The sequence below is a fragment of the Mirounga leonina genome, unplaced genomic scaffold (assembly GCF_011800145.1).
Source record: "Mirounga leonina isolate KUSES-001 unplaced genomic scaffold, KU_Mleo_1.0 Mir_200, whole genome shotgun sequence".
NCBI classification, from domain to species: Eukaryota; Metazoa; Chordata; class Mammalia; order Carnivora; family Phocidae; genus Mirounga; species Mirounga leonina.
In genome coordinates, this window is record NW_023270503.1 from 21,400,328 (window position 1) to 21,416,459 (window position 16,132).

The window sequence follows — 16,132 nt, forward strand, 5'->3', positions numbered from 1 at the left end:
AATACTGCAGAAGCAATATGCCTTAGTGGTGATTATTAACCTTGACCTTGATGGCTTGGTTTAGCTGGTGTGTGCTGGATTTCTCCACTGTAGTTACTGTTTTTCCCCTTATAATTAATAAGGATCTTGGGGGTGGGGCGCCTGGATGACGCAGTTGGTTAAGCCTCTGACTCTTGGTTTTGGCTCAGGTTGTGATCACAGGGTTGTGAGTTTGAGCCTCACATCGGGCTCTGCGCTCAGCAGGGAGTCTACTTGAGAGTCTCTGATTCTCTCTCTCCCTCTCCCTCTGTCCCCCCCATCGCCCCTGCTGTTGTGCATGCATGTGCGCACACTCTCTCTCTAATATAAATAAATCTTTAAAAAAAAGTAAGTTATCTTGGTGGATATACTTTGACATTGTGCAAATATCGTGTTTCTCTTCAAACTTTTATCCGCTTATTTTAGTATTCGTCACTGGATGTTACTTTACTACTGTGGTGTTCCAATGGTTATTTTCTATTTTCTTCATCCATTCTACGTTACCTGGAAATCTTCTGTAAGGGTGAGCCTTTCCTTCCTTCCTTCCTTCCTTCCTTCCTTCCTTCCTTCCTTCTTTGTTTGAAGTCATGGACATTTATTTTATTCTGTAGGTTATCCAATGCTGCCATTTTATTTTATTGCTCAAATTTTCCATCTCAAATTCCAGCTTTGGAATCATGAGCTTTTTCAGGTAGACTTCTGTATCTTTTCAACATGCCCCATACTCTTTTGAGTACTTCCTGGCACCACCATAAGATGCTGCAGGCTCTGAGTATTTTCTTTCTTTTTCTTTTCTTTTTTTTTTTTTTTAAGATTTTGTTTATTTTTTCTTGAGAGACAGAGAGAGAGAGAGAGGCAGAGGGAGAAGCAGGCCCCCAGGGAGCAGGGAGCCCGATGCGGGACTCGACCCCAGGACCCTGGGATCATGACCTGAGCTGAAGGCAGACGCCCAACCATCTGAGCCACCTAGGCACCCGGCTCTGAGTATTTTCTGTGTCCCAGCCCTACAGTCCACTGCTGCTCCCAGGAGCCCTGGTTCTTGTATTTAGGAACCAAGATCTAGGCACTAAATGTGCTTGTTACTTGAAATGTGATGGCTTCTAGGCTCTTTCTTTGATGCTTACATTGTGGTTTTCCATTCATTTATATTATCTATTACCTCTTTTTGGATTTTTGTATTAGTGTTTAGAATAGGATAAAATAAAACTAGAATTTTAAGAAAAATGGATTGTATGTTGTAATATTTCATGATTTCGCTTGTGAAAAAGGATAAGGATTGTCTTCTATGACTTCAGTTTTTTTTTTTAAAGGTTTTATTTATTTATTTGTGAGAGAGAGAGAGAGAGAGCACAAGCAGGGGGAAGTGATAGGCAGAGGGAGAAGCAGGCCTCCTGCTGAGCAAGGAGCCCGATGCGGGACTCGATCCCAGGACTCCGGGATCATGACCTGAGCCAAAGGCAGACGCTTAACCGTCTGAGCCACCCAGGTGCCCCTATAACTTCAATTTTTATTTGTAAACTTTTTTCCTCACATATATCCTCGTTTGATAAGTTCAAGAACCATCCACAGCTGATGGTTGGGGTTTGAAGAGAAAAACAGTTGAAAATGTACTTTTTTTTTGTTTTTTAAAGATTTTATTTATTTATTTGACAGAGAGAGATAGCGAGAGCAGGAACACAAGCAGGGGGAGTGGGAGAGGGAGAAGCAGGCTTCCCGCCGAGCAGGGAGCCCGATGCGGGACCCGATCCCAGGACCCTGGGATCATGACCTGAGCTGAAGGCAGATGCTTAACGACTGAGCCACCCAGGCGCCCGAAAATGTACTTCTTTTAATCCTTTAGTATTGTCTCCCTATTTATTTATTCATTCATTCCTTCATCTTTGTTGAGGTATAATTGACAAAATTGTAAGATACATACTTTCTCCCCCTTTAAACTGTTTCTTAGAGAAGGGGGAATGGAATTAGTTCTTTCTTAGCGGGTGTTTAAAGTGAGATTTTTTTTCTTTTTGACATATTTACTGGGTTGTGTGTTGACCAAGATGCTAATGTACGTCGAGAGTGGAAATTGGTAAAAATCTAAATAATACTATTGGAAAATAATGGTTTTTAAAGCTTGTATTTCAAAGGTGGCTTCTTTGGAAGTAACTGGGACATAAGTATTTATTATGTTCTTACTGATATTTAATATTTAAACAAGCTTTTAGAATAGGAAAAATAACTTTAATAAATACCTGTTGAAAACAAATTACCTTGCTTTTTGCATTCAAAAATATTTATTTATTAAGTGCCCACTATGCCAGATACTAGAAATGATATTACAGTGCTCTCAGAGTCCAAATATTTTATAAAACAGGATTAACAATGTTTTAAATGTTGGGACGCCTGGGTAGCTCAGTCGTTAAGCGTCTGCCTTTGGCTCAGGTCATGATCCCAGGGTCCTGGGATCGAGTCCCGCATCAGGCTCCCTGCGGAGCAGGGAGCCTGCTTCTCCCTCTGCCACTCCCTCTGCTTGTGCTCTCTCTTTCTCTCTCTCTGGCAAATAAATAAAATCTTTAAAAAAAAAAATAATGTTTTAAATGTTAGTGCAGTTTCCCAATTTTAAATAGTATTAAAGAATCTAGACCAAAAATAGTTTCACCAACCCTAAATTCCACTACTTTCCCCCAGGCATTGTGAGTAGTTGGTGTATCTATCCTTCAGACCTTTTTCTTTTTCATATGCACATAGATAATACACACTCATAATATCTTTGTAAGATAAATGCTATATGCTCTAAGTATTTTCCTGCTGCTTGCTTTCTGTTTTTCGTGAAAAAAAAAGTGTGTTCACAATCTTTCCATTTTTATATATAGAGAGAGCCACCCAGTTTTCCCCCCAGCTTTTGATAGATTGAGTAGTTGAGAAGGGTTAAAGATGATGATAACCCAGAATCAAAGATCATATAAACAAACCTTGAGAGGCAGTCTGGTTTCTGTAAAGTGCATCATGCCTTGCTAATCTGTGGCTTTTTGAGAGAATTAACAGAGAGCCCACAGCCATATTTTAGTCTTTTCAAAAAGACTTTGATGAATTTCCAGACCAAGAATATTTAAAGCTTCTGGTTGCTTTGTGTTTAAGAGAAACAGTTGTCACAGGCGCGCCTGGGTGGCTCAGGTCATCATCCCAGGGTCCTGGGATAGAGCCCTGCATCCAGCTTCCTGCTCAGCGGGGAGTCTGCTTCTCCTCCTCCCTCTGCTGCTCCCCCACTTGTGCATACACACACACACACACTCACACACTCTCTCTCTCTCTCTCTCTCTCTGATAAATAAATAAATAAAATCTTAAAAAAAAAAAAAAAGGGCACTTGCGTGGCTCAGTTGGTTAAACGTCTGCCTTTGGCTCAGGTCATGGTCCCAGGGTCCTGGGATCGAGCCCCGCATCGGGCTCCTTGCTCAGCAGGGAGCCTGCTTCTCCTCCCTCTGCCTGCCTCTGTGCCTACTTGTGCTTTCTCTGTCAAATAAATAAATAAAATCTTAAAAAAAAAAAAAAGGGTGGTGGGGTGAAAGGGTGTAGTAAACATTTCCAAGTATACTGGAATAGTTTGCATATTAAAATTCAAGATGATCAGAATAAGTTTCAGGAAGATTTCAGGGTTATATGAATAGAAAAAAAGGGTTAAATGTTGAGCTGCTTATTGATAAAGTATTAGGTAAGACATGGTGACCCCTGAACCATGGTATCTCTTAAACTAGAGGCTTGAAGGAGGTGTGTGTGTGTGTGTGTGTTGTACTTTTTAAAAAAATTTAAAGTCAGCTAATTAACATATAGTGTATTATTAGTTTCAGAGGTAGAGGTCAATGATTCATCAGTCTTATATAAATACCCAGTGCTGCTTATATCCCATGCCTTCCTTAAAATCCAGGGGCGCCTGGGTGGCTCAGTTGGTTAAGCGGCTGCCTTCGGCTCAGGTCATGATCCTGGAGTCTCAGGATCGAGTCCCGCATCGGGCTCCCTGCTCGGCAGGGAGTCTGCTTCTCCCTCTGACCCTCCTCCCTCTCATGCTCTCTGTCTCTCATTCTCTCTCTCTCAAATAAATAAATAAAATCTTAAAAAAAAAAAAAAATCCATCACCCAGTTACCCCATCCCCCACCCTCCTCCCCTCCAGTAACCCTGTTTGTTTCCCATGAGTAAGAGTCTCTTATGGTTTATCTCCCTCTCTGATTTCATCTTATTTTATTTTTCCCTCTCTTCCCCCATACTCCTCTGTTTTGTTTCTTAAATTCCACATACGAGTGAAATCATATAATTGTCCTTCTCTGATTGACTTACCTTGCTTAGCATAATACCCTCTTGTTCCATCTGCATTATTGCAAATGGCAAGGTTTCTTTTTTTTTTTTGATGGCTAAGTAGTATTCCATCTTATACACACACACACACACACACACACACACCACATCTTCTCTAACCATTCATCTGTTGTTGGACATCTGGACACTTTCCATAGTTTGGCTACTGTGGACATTGCTGCTATAAACATTGGGGTGCATATGGCCCTTCTTTTCACTACATCTGTATCTTTGGGGTAAATACCCAGTAGTGCAATTGCAGGGTCATAGGGTAGCTCTATTTTCAACTTTTTGAGGAACCTGAAGGAAGTGTTATTAAGCCATATCAAAACAAAACCCCCAAATCCTCATTTTAACATAGTAGATTAGAAACATCTTATTATCCTGCGAGGTAGAGCAAGCCAAAGATTCTTAGAAATGTGCTAACACCTAGTGAATACATGATCTTGTTGTCTCTTGTATAATCTTTCCTTCTTCCCAGATCAGCAGTAGTCCTGAACCTCTGAAGGCTGTAGAACCGGAGGTGAGAATGGTGTTTCAAATCCCTGTACAGAAAGTAAAACTCAATTAACTATTGGTACTTATTCAGCTGCTATTCTCAAGACATCTATTGCTCAGTTTGACAGACTACTGATGTTTTTCACTGAAATACAAGAGAATATTATTTCTGTAGTGGTTGCTAGGGCTTTACTGTAATCTATAAATTACTACTCCCCTAAAGACAGCATTTTAAAGTAAAGGAGAGAGGGGTGCCTGGAAGGGGCTCAGTCAGTTAGTCATGATCCCAGGGTCCTGGGATCAAGCCCCACGTCGGGCTCTCTACACACTAGGGAGTCTGCTTCTCCCTCTCCCTCTGCCTCCCGCTCCCCCTGCTTGTGCACATGCGCGTGCTCTCTCTGTCAAATAAATAAAATCTTTAAAAATAAAATAAAGGAGAGAAAATATAAGTAAATCCTATGAAAATTCAGCCTGTTTCCATCTATCCAGCTCTAGGTAAGAAACACACAAATACCCTTGCACAAATTTGCACAAATACCTTCCTCAGGACAGAATGTACATAACTTGTATGTATCCTGGAGACAGCCCTGTGTGTCGTTATACCGTAGGCTGCCTTCCTGGTTGAACAGATTTCTTCAGCTTCAATCAGGGCACCATTCAGCTTTATTCAGCAAACATCTGTTGTGAGCCTTCTTCATGTCAGGCTTGATACCCTGGGCATTAGGGATATAAAGACAAGGCTTTTACCTACTCACTGTAGGTCAGGTCTCCTACCCACCCAGGTCCATGGAAGCCCTTCAGTGTCCCCTTTCTTCAGAAATATCCTCAGGGTTAGGACATTCATACCTCTCCTTTAATAATCAGAATTTTCTTAAACCCACAGTATAATTAACATCTAGATTTATTTCATCTAATTGTGTCTAGAATTAGGGTTCTCGGTGTTTCTTTGGCTCACAGACTCCTTTAGGAATCAAAGTTACGAAACTTTCCAGAAAATACATGTACACACAGAATTTTGTGATTCTGTTATGCCATAGAGTTGTAAATCAAAAGAGCTTAAGAACCAGCGCTTTAGACGTTTAACTTTAACTTGTGGAGAAAGAAATGTAAACATAAAAATTAAAATATAAGGTGATAAATGTTATAGTGGGGACCCATGGGGCTAATTTTTGTAATTTTGTCTTTCATTAGGCTTAAAATCTTTGAATCAAAAAGACAGACATATGTAACAGAGTTGCTTACCCCTTTATTTAGCCTATTTCAGATGAAGGCAGGCTACTTAGGAAAACTCTACACTGGAACCTTTCTTTTTTTCTTTCGGTCTTTCAAGATTTTGATTGATTGATTGAGAGAGAGCATTCTCATGCAGGAGCGAGAGGAGGAGCAAAGGGAGGAGGAGAGAGAATGACAAGCCGACCCCATGCTGAGTAAGGAGCCTGACGTGGGACTCGATCTCACAACCCCAGAGATTATGACCTGAGCTGAAACCAAGAGTCGGATGCTGAACCGACTGAGCCACCCAGGCACCCCTCATTTCTAAGTTGTCCTTAGATAATTTCTTTTATAGTTGTAAGCTTAGTCTCTCAGAACATAAATAATTACAGGGCAATACTGACTAACACATGACATAAATATTGTGTGTAGGACTGAGCACATAAGGGAGGCATTTGATGAATGGAACAACTGAAAATATTTTGTAAAGGCTTATAGACTTTTAGCCTGATATCCAGAGACAGTAAGAAAATGGCACAAAGACCAGGTAGCTTTCACCATAGTATCTCAAGTGAAGCTAAAAGTAATGGCACCTATTTTCTTTTTTGTGTGTAGTAAGTACATACAGAATAAAATTTACCATCTTTTCTTTTTTTACTTATTTGAGAGAGAGAAAGAGAGCATGAGCAGGGGGAGGGGCAGAAGGAGAGGGAGAAGCAGGCTTCCCGCTAAGCAGGGAACCTGACTCGGGCCTCAATCCCAGGACCCTGAGATCATGACCTGAGCTGAAGGCAGACCCTTAACTGACTGAGTCACCCAGGCGCCCCTAAAATTTACCATCTTCATCATTTTTTTTTTTTTTTTTTGAGAGAGAGAGATCACAAGTAGGCAGACAGGCAGGCAGGCAGAGGGAGAGGGAGAAGCAGCAGCTCCCTGCTGAGCAGGGAGCCCGATGCGGGGCTTGATCCCAGGACCCTGGGACCATGACCTGAGCCGAAGGCAGACGCTTAACGACTGAGCCACCCAGGCGCCTCCAGACTTTCTTTTTAAGACTGAATAATAATCCATTTTATATATAGACCACATTTGATATATTCATTCATCCCTTCGTGGACATTTGGTTCACTTCTACCTTTAGGCTATTGTGAATAATGCTGCTATGAACATGGGTGGAGCAAATGTCTCTTCAAGATTCTGCTTTCATTTCTTTTGGATATATACCAAGAAGGGGTATTGCTGGATCATATGGTAGTTTTTTTTAGTTTTCTGAGGAAATGCCATTCTGTCTTCCAAGGCAGTTGCAACATTTTATAATCCTCCCAACAGTGTACAGGGGTTCAAATTTCTCCACATCTTACCAACACTTGTTATTTTGTTTGTTTTTGATAGTAGCCATCCTAAGGGGTTCGAGGTGATACTGTAGTTTTTATTTGTATTTCTCTGATGATTAGTAATGTTGAGCATCTTTTTGTGCTCGTTGCTTGTTTGTATAACATTTTTGAATGACACCTATTATTTTATTTTTAATTTATTTTTATTTAAAAAATTTTAAAAGATTATTTATTTGAGAGAGAGCATGAGTGAGGGGAGTACTTTATCTTTTAACAGATCAATATTTAGGCTTGTCTTTCTTCATTCTATCTTACTTGGAGGCATTGTTAGTGACAGAATTACAGAATTTCTTCCATAGGAGATGCAATATAAACATTCTGTGCCTCCCACCAAGCATTGCGGCAGAGACTTTTCTCATGTCTGTGTTTTCCTACTAATCTCGGAGCTTTATGTCACCACTGCCTGGGAGACCACCGAGAAATGCCTCTTTTGAAAATGGTCCCCTAAATTTCAGAGCTTTTCTCTCCCCAGCTCTCCCTGAGATCCAGAAGTACAGCCCACACAGTGAGCTATTTTAGTGAGTGTAAAATATTTTTATGTGGTAAAACTATAAAAGGTAAGTTACAGATAAATAAATCTCATGTTACTTGGATAGCCCATGACAAATTTAAAATTTTCTTCTAAGCAGATCCTAATTTACCACTCCTTGTAGCTCCAAACCTTGAGAATCCCTAAGATGGCACAGTCCTTTTCATGGTTTAGGTTCAGCTCTCTTGGTTGCTTTATTTGGTACTCCCAGAACCACAAAAGAATTTGGGGAGGAGGGCTTTTGCCAAACTGTTTATGTTATGAACTCTTTTTTAATTACTAAGTAATTTTTTAAAAGATTTTATTTATTTATTTATTTGAGAGAGAAGGAGCAGGGGGAGGGGCAAAGGGAGAGGCAGAAGCAGAATCACCGCTGAGCAGGGAGCCTGGCGTGGGTCTTGATCCCAGGACTCCAGTATCATGACCTGAGCCAAAGGTGGCCACTTAACTGACTGAGCCACCCAGGGGCCCCACTAACTCTTTTTTTTAAGGTAGAAGTAACTAGACATTGGGGGTGGGGTGATAAGGAGGAAGAGGAAATCATTTCTCTACTTTTGAGAGACAAATGACAAGTACAAGATTGACCTCAAGGGACATCTGGTAGCTCAGTCAGTGGAGCATGTAACTTGATCTCAGGGTCATGAGTTCAAGCCTTACGTTTGGTATAGGGCTTACTTTATTTTTTTTATTTTTTATTTTTTTAAAGATTTTATTTATTTATTTGACAGAGAGATAGAAGAGCACAAACAGAGGGAGTGGCAGAGGGAGAGGGAGAAGCAGGCTCTGCACTGAGCAGGGAACCCGATGCGGGACTCGATCCCAGGACCCTGAGATCATGACCTGAGCCGAAGGCAGACGCTTAGCCATCTGAGCCACCCAGGCACCCAGCATAGGGCTTACTTTAAAGAAAAAGAAAGAAAGAAAGAGAAAAGGACCTCAAATTATTATTTTTGTTTTTATTTTTTAATTTTTTAAAGATTTTATTTATCTGACAGAGAGAGTGAGAGATCATAAGCAGGGGGAGTAGCAGAGGGAGAGGGAGAAGCAGGATCCCTACTGAGCAGGGAGCCGTACTCGAGGTTTAATCCCAGGACCCTGGGATCATGACCTGAGCTGAAGGCTGACACTTAACCGACTGAGCCACCCAGGCGCCCCAATTGCTAACATTTTAAACACTTAGTATGTGTGAACACTTGGCTAAGTCTTTATGTAGAATAATTTGTAATCTATTAATTAGGTACCATTATCTCTATTTTACAAATGAAAAATAGATATAGAAAGAATAACTTACCCAAGGTCAAACATTTAGTGAATGATAAACTCACTAATTTACCCTAATTCTTCTTCTTCTTCCTCCTACTACTGGTAAACTTTTTGTCAGGTTCTCTCTCTCTCTCTTTTTTTTTTTTTAAGACTTTATTTTAGGGAGAGGAGGAGCAGAGGGAGCGGGAGAGAGAATCCCAGACTCAGCTTTTAGCACAGAGCTCAACATAGCTTGATCTTACAAACATGAGATCATGACCTGAGCCAAAACCAAGAGTTGGACACTTAACCTACTGAGCCACCCAGTTGCCCTAGGTTCTTTTTTTTTTTTGAAGACCTGGGTACTTTGCTCTAAAAGAACTACCTCATTATTGGTAGCCATTGAACAACTAACTATGTTTGTTTTTCTTTTTAAGTAGGCTCCATGCCGAACATGGGGCTTGAACTTATGACCCTGAGATCGGGTCACATGTTCCACCAACTGAGCCCACCAGGTGCCCCTCTCTTTTTTTTGAGGGGGGATTATTTTTTTTTTAAATCCCCTCCCCCTCCGTTTATTTTTAGTTGAAGTATAATGGACACACAATGTTACATTAGTTTCAGGTGTGCCGCATAGGGTTTCAACTTTTGGACAACTGATTTTAGTTATTTGCGGGCCACAAACCCCTTTGAAAACCTGATAAAAGTTGTAGATTTCTTTTTCCCCAGAAAAGTACATGCCACACAAATTTTTGCATAAAATTCAATCTGGACATGTCCTTCATGAAGACTATTTGTGGACCCTAGAATAGTAATTATCAATTCTTAGTGAGTATATAAATCACCTGGGTTGCTTTTTAAAATGCATATTACTTGATCTCACTGCCTGAAGCTTGGAGTTGGACTTAGAATCTGCCCTTTTAACAGTATTTCAGATGATCTGGATGCAGGAAGTTTTAAGCATACTGTGTACAATACTCTGAATCTCTCCTGAGATTCAGAATCTTGTTATTCCACTGCTGTATTTTTTGTTTTTGTTTTTTAAGATTGTATTTATTTGAGAGAAAGAGAGTGAGCGTGGGCATGAGTGGGGGGCAGAGGGATAGGGAGAAGCAGATTCCCCGCTGAGCAGGGAGCCCAACTTGGGGCTCTATCCAAAGACCCTGAGATCATGACCAGAGCTAAAGGCAGATGCTAAACTAACTGAGCCACCCAGGTGCCTCTATTACTGTTTTTTTTTTAAGATTTTATTTATTTGAGAGAGAGAGACAGAGATAGCAAGAGAGAGCACGAGCGGGGAGAAGAGGGAGAAGCAGGCTTCCCGCAGAGCAGGGAGCCCAATGTGGGGCTCGATCCCAGGACCCTGGGATCATGACCTGAGCCAAAGGCAGACGCTTAACGACTGAGCCACCCAGGCGCCCCTCTATTACTGTTTTTTAATAGAATTTTCTCTCTGCATGTTTTTTTCTTTACCCGTTTAAGAAAATTGCTTAAAATAAATTAATCATTTAAAGATTTTCCCATAATTCCTTTTTTTCTTTTTTAAAGTAAGCTCTATGCCCAGGGTAGAGCCCAACATAGGGCTTGAACTCACAACCCTGAGATCAAGACCTGAGCTGAGATCAAGAGTTGGACACTTAACCAACTAAGCCAACCAAGCGCACCCCCCGCAATAATTCTTTTTATTTGTAGGATGAACTTTCTGATGTTAGCCAAGGAGGATCTAAAGCTACTACTCCAGCATCAACAGCTGCATCAGATGTGGCCACACTTCCTACTGATACTCCCTTAAAGGAAGATAATGAAGGATTTGTGAAGGTTGCAGATACACCAAATAAATCAGAGATAAGCAAGCATATTGAAGTACAGGTAGCCCAAGAAACTAGAAATGTATCAACAGGTAAGTGGCCCTAGTTCTTTACTTTCTGGTAAAGATCATGTGGGTTTGAAAAGATACATCTTGGGGCGCCTGGGTGGCTCAGTCATTAAGCGTTTGCCTTCGGCTCAGGTCATGATCCCAGGGTCCTGGGATCGAGCCCCACATCGGGCTCCCTGCTCCGTGGGAGGCCTGCTTCTTCCTCTCCCACTCACCCTGCTTGTGTTCCCTCTCTTGCTGTGTCTCTCTCTGTCAAATAAATAAATAAAATCTTAAAAGAAAAGATACATCTTAGGGTTTTAGATTTATAAAATCATACTCAATTATAAGTAAGCTTAAAAGGGGTGATGATCGATCAAATAAAGTTTTGGAGAGACAGATTTGGGGAGCTGTAGTATTGAAGAGCCTGAAAGGCAGGAGAATAGTCTTCATCTTTAATTTCTCTGTATTTCACCCCTTCATTTTTTTTTTTAAAGATTTTATTTATTTATTTGACAGACAGCGAGAGAGGGAACACAAGCAGGGGGAGTGGGAGAGGGAGAAGCAGGCTTCCCGCCGAGCAGAGAGCCCAATGCGGGGCTCGATCCCAGGACCCTGGGATCACGACCTGAGCCGAAGGCAGACACTTAACTACTGAGCCACCCAGGCACCCCAACCTCTTAATTTATAAAAAACAAACAAACAGGGAGTTCTACCCTGGGATACAACAGACTGTGTCTCAAGAAATACAAATAAAAACTTTGGTTATTTATCAATTTCTGATATTCACTGTTGATTGATACATTGTCTAACCCTGTGTTTCCTAGAATTCACTTCTTAAAATTTTTTATGATCAAATGATGTATTTACAACCATTGAAGCAACAGGATTTTCATATTAGGGGCAGTATGTGATATATGCATAATTTATGTCATCTTGTCCTTTTCCTAAGGCTCTGCTGAAAATGAAGAGAAGTCAGAAGTTCAAGCGATCATTGAATCCACTCCTGAGTTGGATATGGACAAAGATCTGAGTGGATATAAAGGCTCAAGGTACTGTCAATGTCAAATGAAGACATTTTATCCTTCCTTTCCCTTGTCCCAGAAGCATACTATTATTCTCTGGTCTCTTGCCAGGAAAAAGGTCATTCAAGTGTTTTGCTGAAGAAATGTTAGTATTATATTCTAGTTTCCATTTTTGAAACTAGACATAGTATATGGTAGAAATGTTTTGTGAAATGCTGCCTTTTCACCATCAGGGATTAGGAGTATATGGAAGGATAGGGGGAAAAGGCAGCGAAGGTGTAACCAATACTTTCTGCAATTTGAGGAAACAGAAACAAGAATAGGGGATGTAACAATTTGAGCAAACTTTGTTCCTTCCCTCAGATCAGGAAGAAACATATATACTCACTTCAAAACTGTAGCAATTTCAGGATGCCTAGCTGGCTCAGTCAGTAGACCAGACGACTCTTGATCTCAGGGTTGTTAAGTTCAAGCCCCATATTGGGTGTGGAGCCTACTCAAAGAAAACCCCAAACTGTAATGATCCCATTATTGGAAGAGATTAGTCTCATTTTACATGGGGAGGCTGTTTAGTGGTGGAAAGAGAATTGTTATGTATCATCTTAATCAAGGTAATCTAAAGCATGTGGATGTTCAGGAATTTCATAAAGGAGCTACTGCCTTTCTTTTAATTTCTTCCGTAACATTTATCCTTTAATAATAATGACCATAGAAATACACTCTATTTATTGATCACTACAGTCGTGGTTAAAAGCATGAACCTAGAGTAAGACTATGTGGGTTCAAATACTGCCTTGGATTTGAATCTGAAGTATATTTTCTCCATAAAAAGGAATTATGATAATACCTTAGATGATTATGAGTAAATGATTCAGTGTATGTTAAATCATTGGCAAAGGGCCCAATTTAATAAATGTTAGGTAGTATTATCATCATCATTTAATATAATTTTAACTTTATGAAGTCTGCATCTTCATCCCCATTTTACAGATAAGGAAGCTCAGAAATGTGTAGTAACTTGTCCAGGATGACCTAGTTAGCACGTGGAGCTGGCATTTAATCTAGGAGTCTCTGATTTCAAAGGCCATGTTCTGTGAAAATATTTTTTTTTTTATTGTTTATTTAAAAATGTAAACAATGCAGGGGCACCTGGGTGGCGCAGTCAGTTAAGTGTCTGACTTTTGACTTCATGATCTCAGGGTCCTGAGATCGAGCCCTGGACTCGTCTCCACGCTGGGCGTGGAGCCTGCTTGGGATTCTCTCTCTCCCTCTCCCCCTGTCCCAACACTTGCACATGCATTCTCTCTTAAAAAAAAAAAAAAAAAAAAAAGTAATGCAGAGTGTAAAAAGTGAAATTTGCTTTTTATTTATCCTCTCCTAAGCCTAAGTAAGGAGATGCAGCTACTTATTAGCAGTTTCAGTTTGTCATTCTGAACCTCTTTAAAAATTAAAAAAAAAATTTTTATTAGACTAATGCATGTGTAATATTGGTCAAATGGTAATAATACAAAATATGAAGGGCAATAGTAGTCCCTTGCCCTTACCCACCCCTCATTCCCACTCTCAAGAGGCAGTATCTCTCGCTTCCTCATTCTTTTTTTTTTTTTTTCTCAACAAAAGTGGCTCACCTTTATTGTAGGAAAGCTGGGGAGGGCCAGCAGGCTATATAAGGGTCTCTGCAGGAACTCCCATTGCTGATCAGGACTGCCAGGCCCCAGGTCTGTCTGGAAAGCAGGAGAGGATCAGCGTGCTGCCCCCTTTGGTCCATCTTGGGCCCAGGGGTCCAGGCCCTGGCTCCTTGGGGCTGAGGTAGGAAACAGCCTTCGCTGTGTTCCCCAGGGTCTCCAGCAGAGTGTCCACGATGTACTCGGAGTTGACGCAGACCTTGCTGGGCAGGTCAGTGTCAAAGTCGGCTCCTGCCTGCTTGTTGAGCGCCTGACTGACTGCGTTAGAGCGGCCTTCACGAGTCACGTCCACAGAGACTCGTGCTGTGGCGTGACTGTGGATGTGGTGGTGGTGGCAGCCGCCACATCTGAGTTCTCTTTTGCTATTTTTCTTCAGGTATCTAAATCCCATCCTTATGCTTCTTTTCCTTGTTGGGATTCTGTGAGAAAATGAAGTCCTAATGCCCCAAGGCATCCTTTGTGTATAATGAATTAGCTACACTCCTGTGCATCTAGAATTGAGAAAATAGTCACTCAAATCATTTTCTGTATTCTGTGGATCAAATGAGGAACCCTGGTTTTAGAAATGCTGTGATACTAGCTGTTGACTTTATAGTGGAGGATGACAAGGATACAGCTCCTTAAACCACCATCCTTCCTTTCATCATCTCAGTGTAATTCTCAGTTCTTGTTACATTAACATTCATTGTTTAAATCTTATGACTATATAAATACTGATCACAGCTTAGCCACAGAGTATGCTGTGATTTTATTTCCTGTCTTTTGCAACTTTGTTTTTCTGGAATTAGTAAAACCTGGTGGATTTTTGTTTTGTTTTGTTTGCTTAGGTTTCTACATAACCTATTGCTAGTTCATGGACAGATACCTTGCAAATCATAAATGTAAACACTCTCAAAATGGCCACATATAAAGCAAGTTTCCTGGTCCTCTCTCTCCTGGGGTCTTCTATTTGCATTCTCCAGCCTAGGTTGTTGTGGGCTCTGGTCCTGGCATTTGCCCTCACTATCACGTCGGGAATTCTCGTCTCTTCTGTCCTCTGTTGTATCTTCTGTTTCCTGGATCCCTGGTCATCTTGCTGCTAGTGCTTCTTTTTTTAAGATTTATTTCTTTATTTTAGAGAGAGAGAGAGCACAAGTGGGAGGGACAGAGAGAGAGGGAAGGGGAATCTCAGACTCTGTGCTGAGCAAGAGCCCAATGTGGGGCTTGATCTCATGACCGTGAAATCATGACCTGAGCCAAAACCAAGATCAGAAGCTTAACACTGCGCCACTCAGGCACCCTTTGTTTCTTGATTTATGCCTTTGTTTTGACAGAACACATTCTTCTTTTTTCCTTTTAAGATTTATTTGAGAGAGAGCGCATGCGAGCAAGTGCAGGCAAGTGGGGGGAGGGGCAGAGAGAGAGGGAGAGAGATAATCTCAAGCAGACTCTGTGCCCAGCATAGAGCCTGATAATATGGCTTGATCTCACAACCCGGACATCATGACCTGAGCCAAAATCAGGAGTTGGACACACAACCGACTGAGCCACCCAGGTGCCCCTTGACGGAACATTTTCTCACTAGCTTTCTGGGCAAAGGCTGCATGGAAAGTAAATTTTTGGAGAACTTGAATATGACACATGTCATTTGAAGACATTGATAGTTTGGCTGACTGAATTCTAGGTTGGAAAATCATCAGAAGGTTCCTTCAGAATTGTGAAGGCATTACTTCATTATCATGTTGAGTTTGGAGAATTGTCTTTTGGGTTCTTGCTTTTTTGTTTATTTTCTGTGGAAGCTTTTAGGATCTTCACTTTATCCCTCATGTGCCCCCTTCCCTTTCAAAATTAATTGATCGGGGTGCCTGGGTGGCTCAGTTGGTTAAGCAACTGCCTTCGGCTCAGGTCATGATCCTGGAGTCCCGAGATCGAGTCCCGCATCGGACTCCCTGCTCAGCGGGGAGTCTGCTTCTCCCTCTGATCCTCCCCCTCTCATGCTCTCTGTCTCCCATTCTCTCTCTCAGATAAATAAATAAAAAATCTTTAAAAAAAAATAAAAATTAATTGATCGTATGCTTGATATAGGGGTCTTCTTTTGTATCTTGTATGTGGTAAGTTCTTTCATCTGGAAATTTGTATCTCCCAGTTTTTGTTTTTTTTTTTTTTTAAAGATTTTATTTATTTGACAGAGAGACACAGCGAGAGAGGGAACACAAGCAGGGGGAGTAAGAGAGGGAGAAGCAGGCTTCCCACGGAGTGGGGAGCCCGATGCGGGGCTTGATCCCAGGACTCTGGGATCATGACCCGAGCTGAAGGCAGACGCTTAATGACTGAGCCACCCAGGCGCCCCTGTATCTCCTGTGAGAAAG

The 16,132-nt window shown here is 41.3% G+C and overlaps 1 protein-coding gene across 7 annotated transcripts in view; it reads left to right on the forward strand.

The window, feature by feature from the left end:
* Window positions 1-16,132, forward strand: part of SPAG9 (sperm associated antigen 9) — a 139,132-nt gene that overhangs the window by 73,957 nt on the left and 49,043 nt on the right. For 6 of the 7 annotated variants that reach the window (XM_035026825.1, XM_035026827.1, XM_035026826.1 and 3 more), the window contains 2 exons: window positions 10,912-11,119; window positions 12,027-12,126. In XM_035026825.1, coding sequence (XP_034882716.1) covers window positions 10,912-11,119; window positions 12,027-12,126 — 308 coding nt within the window. Of the gene's footprint in view, window positions 1-4,828; window positions 4,871-10,911; window positions 11,120-12,026; window positions 12,127-16,132 lie in introns of all 7 variants that reach the window. The other variant, XM_035026831.1, reaches the window with a different exon arrangement.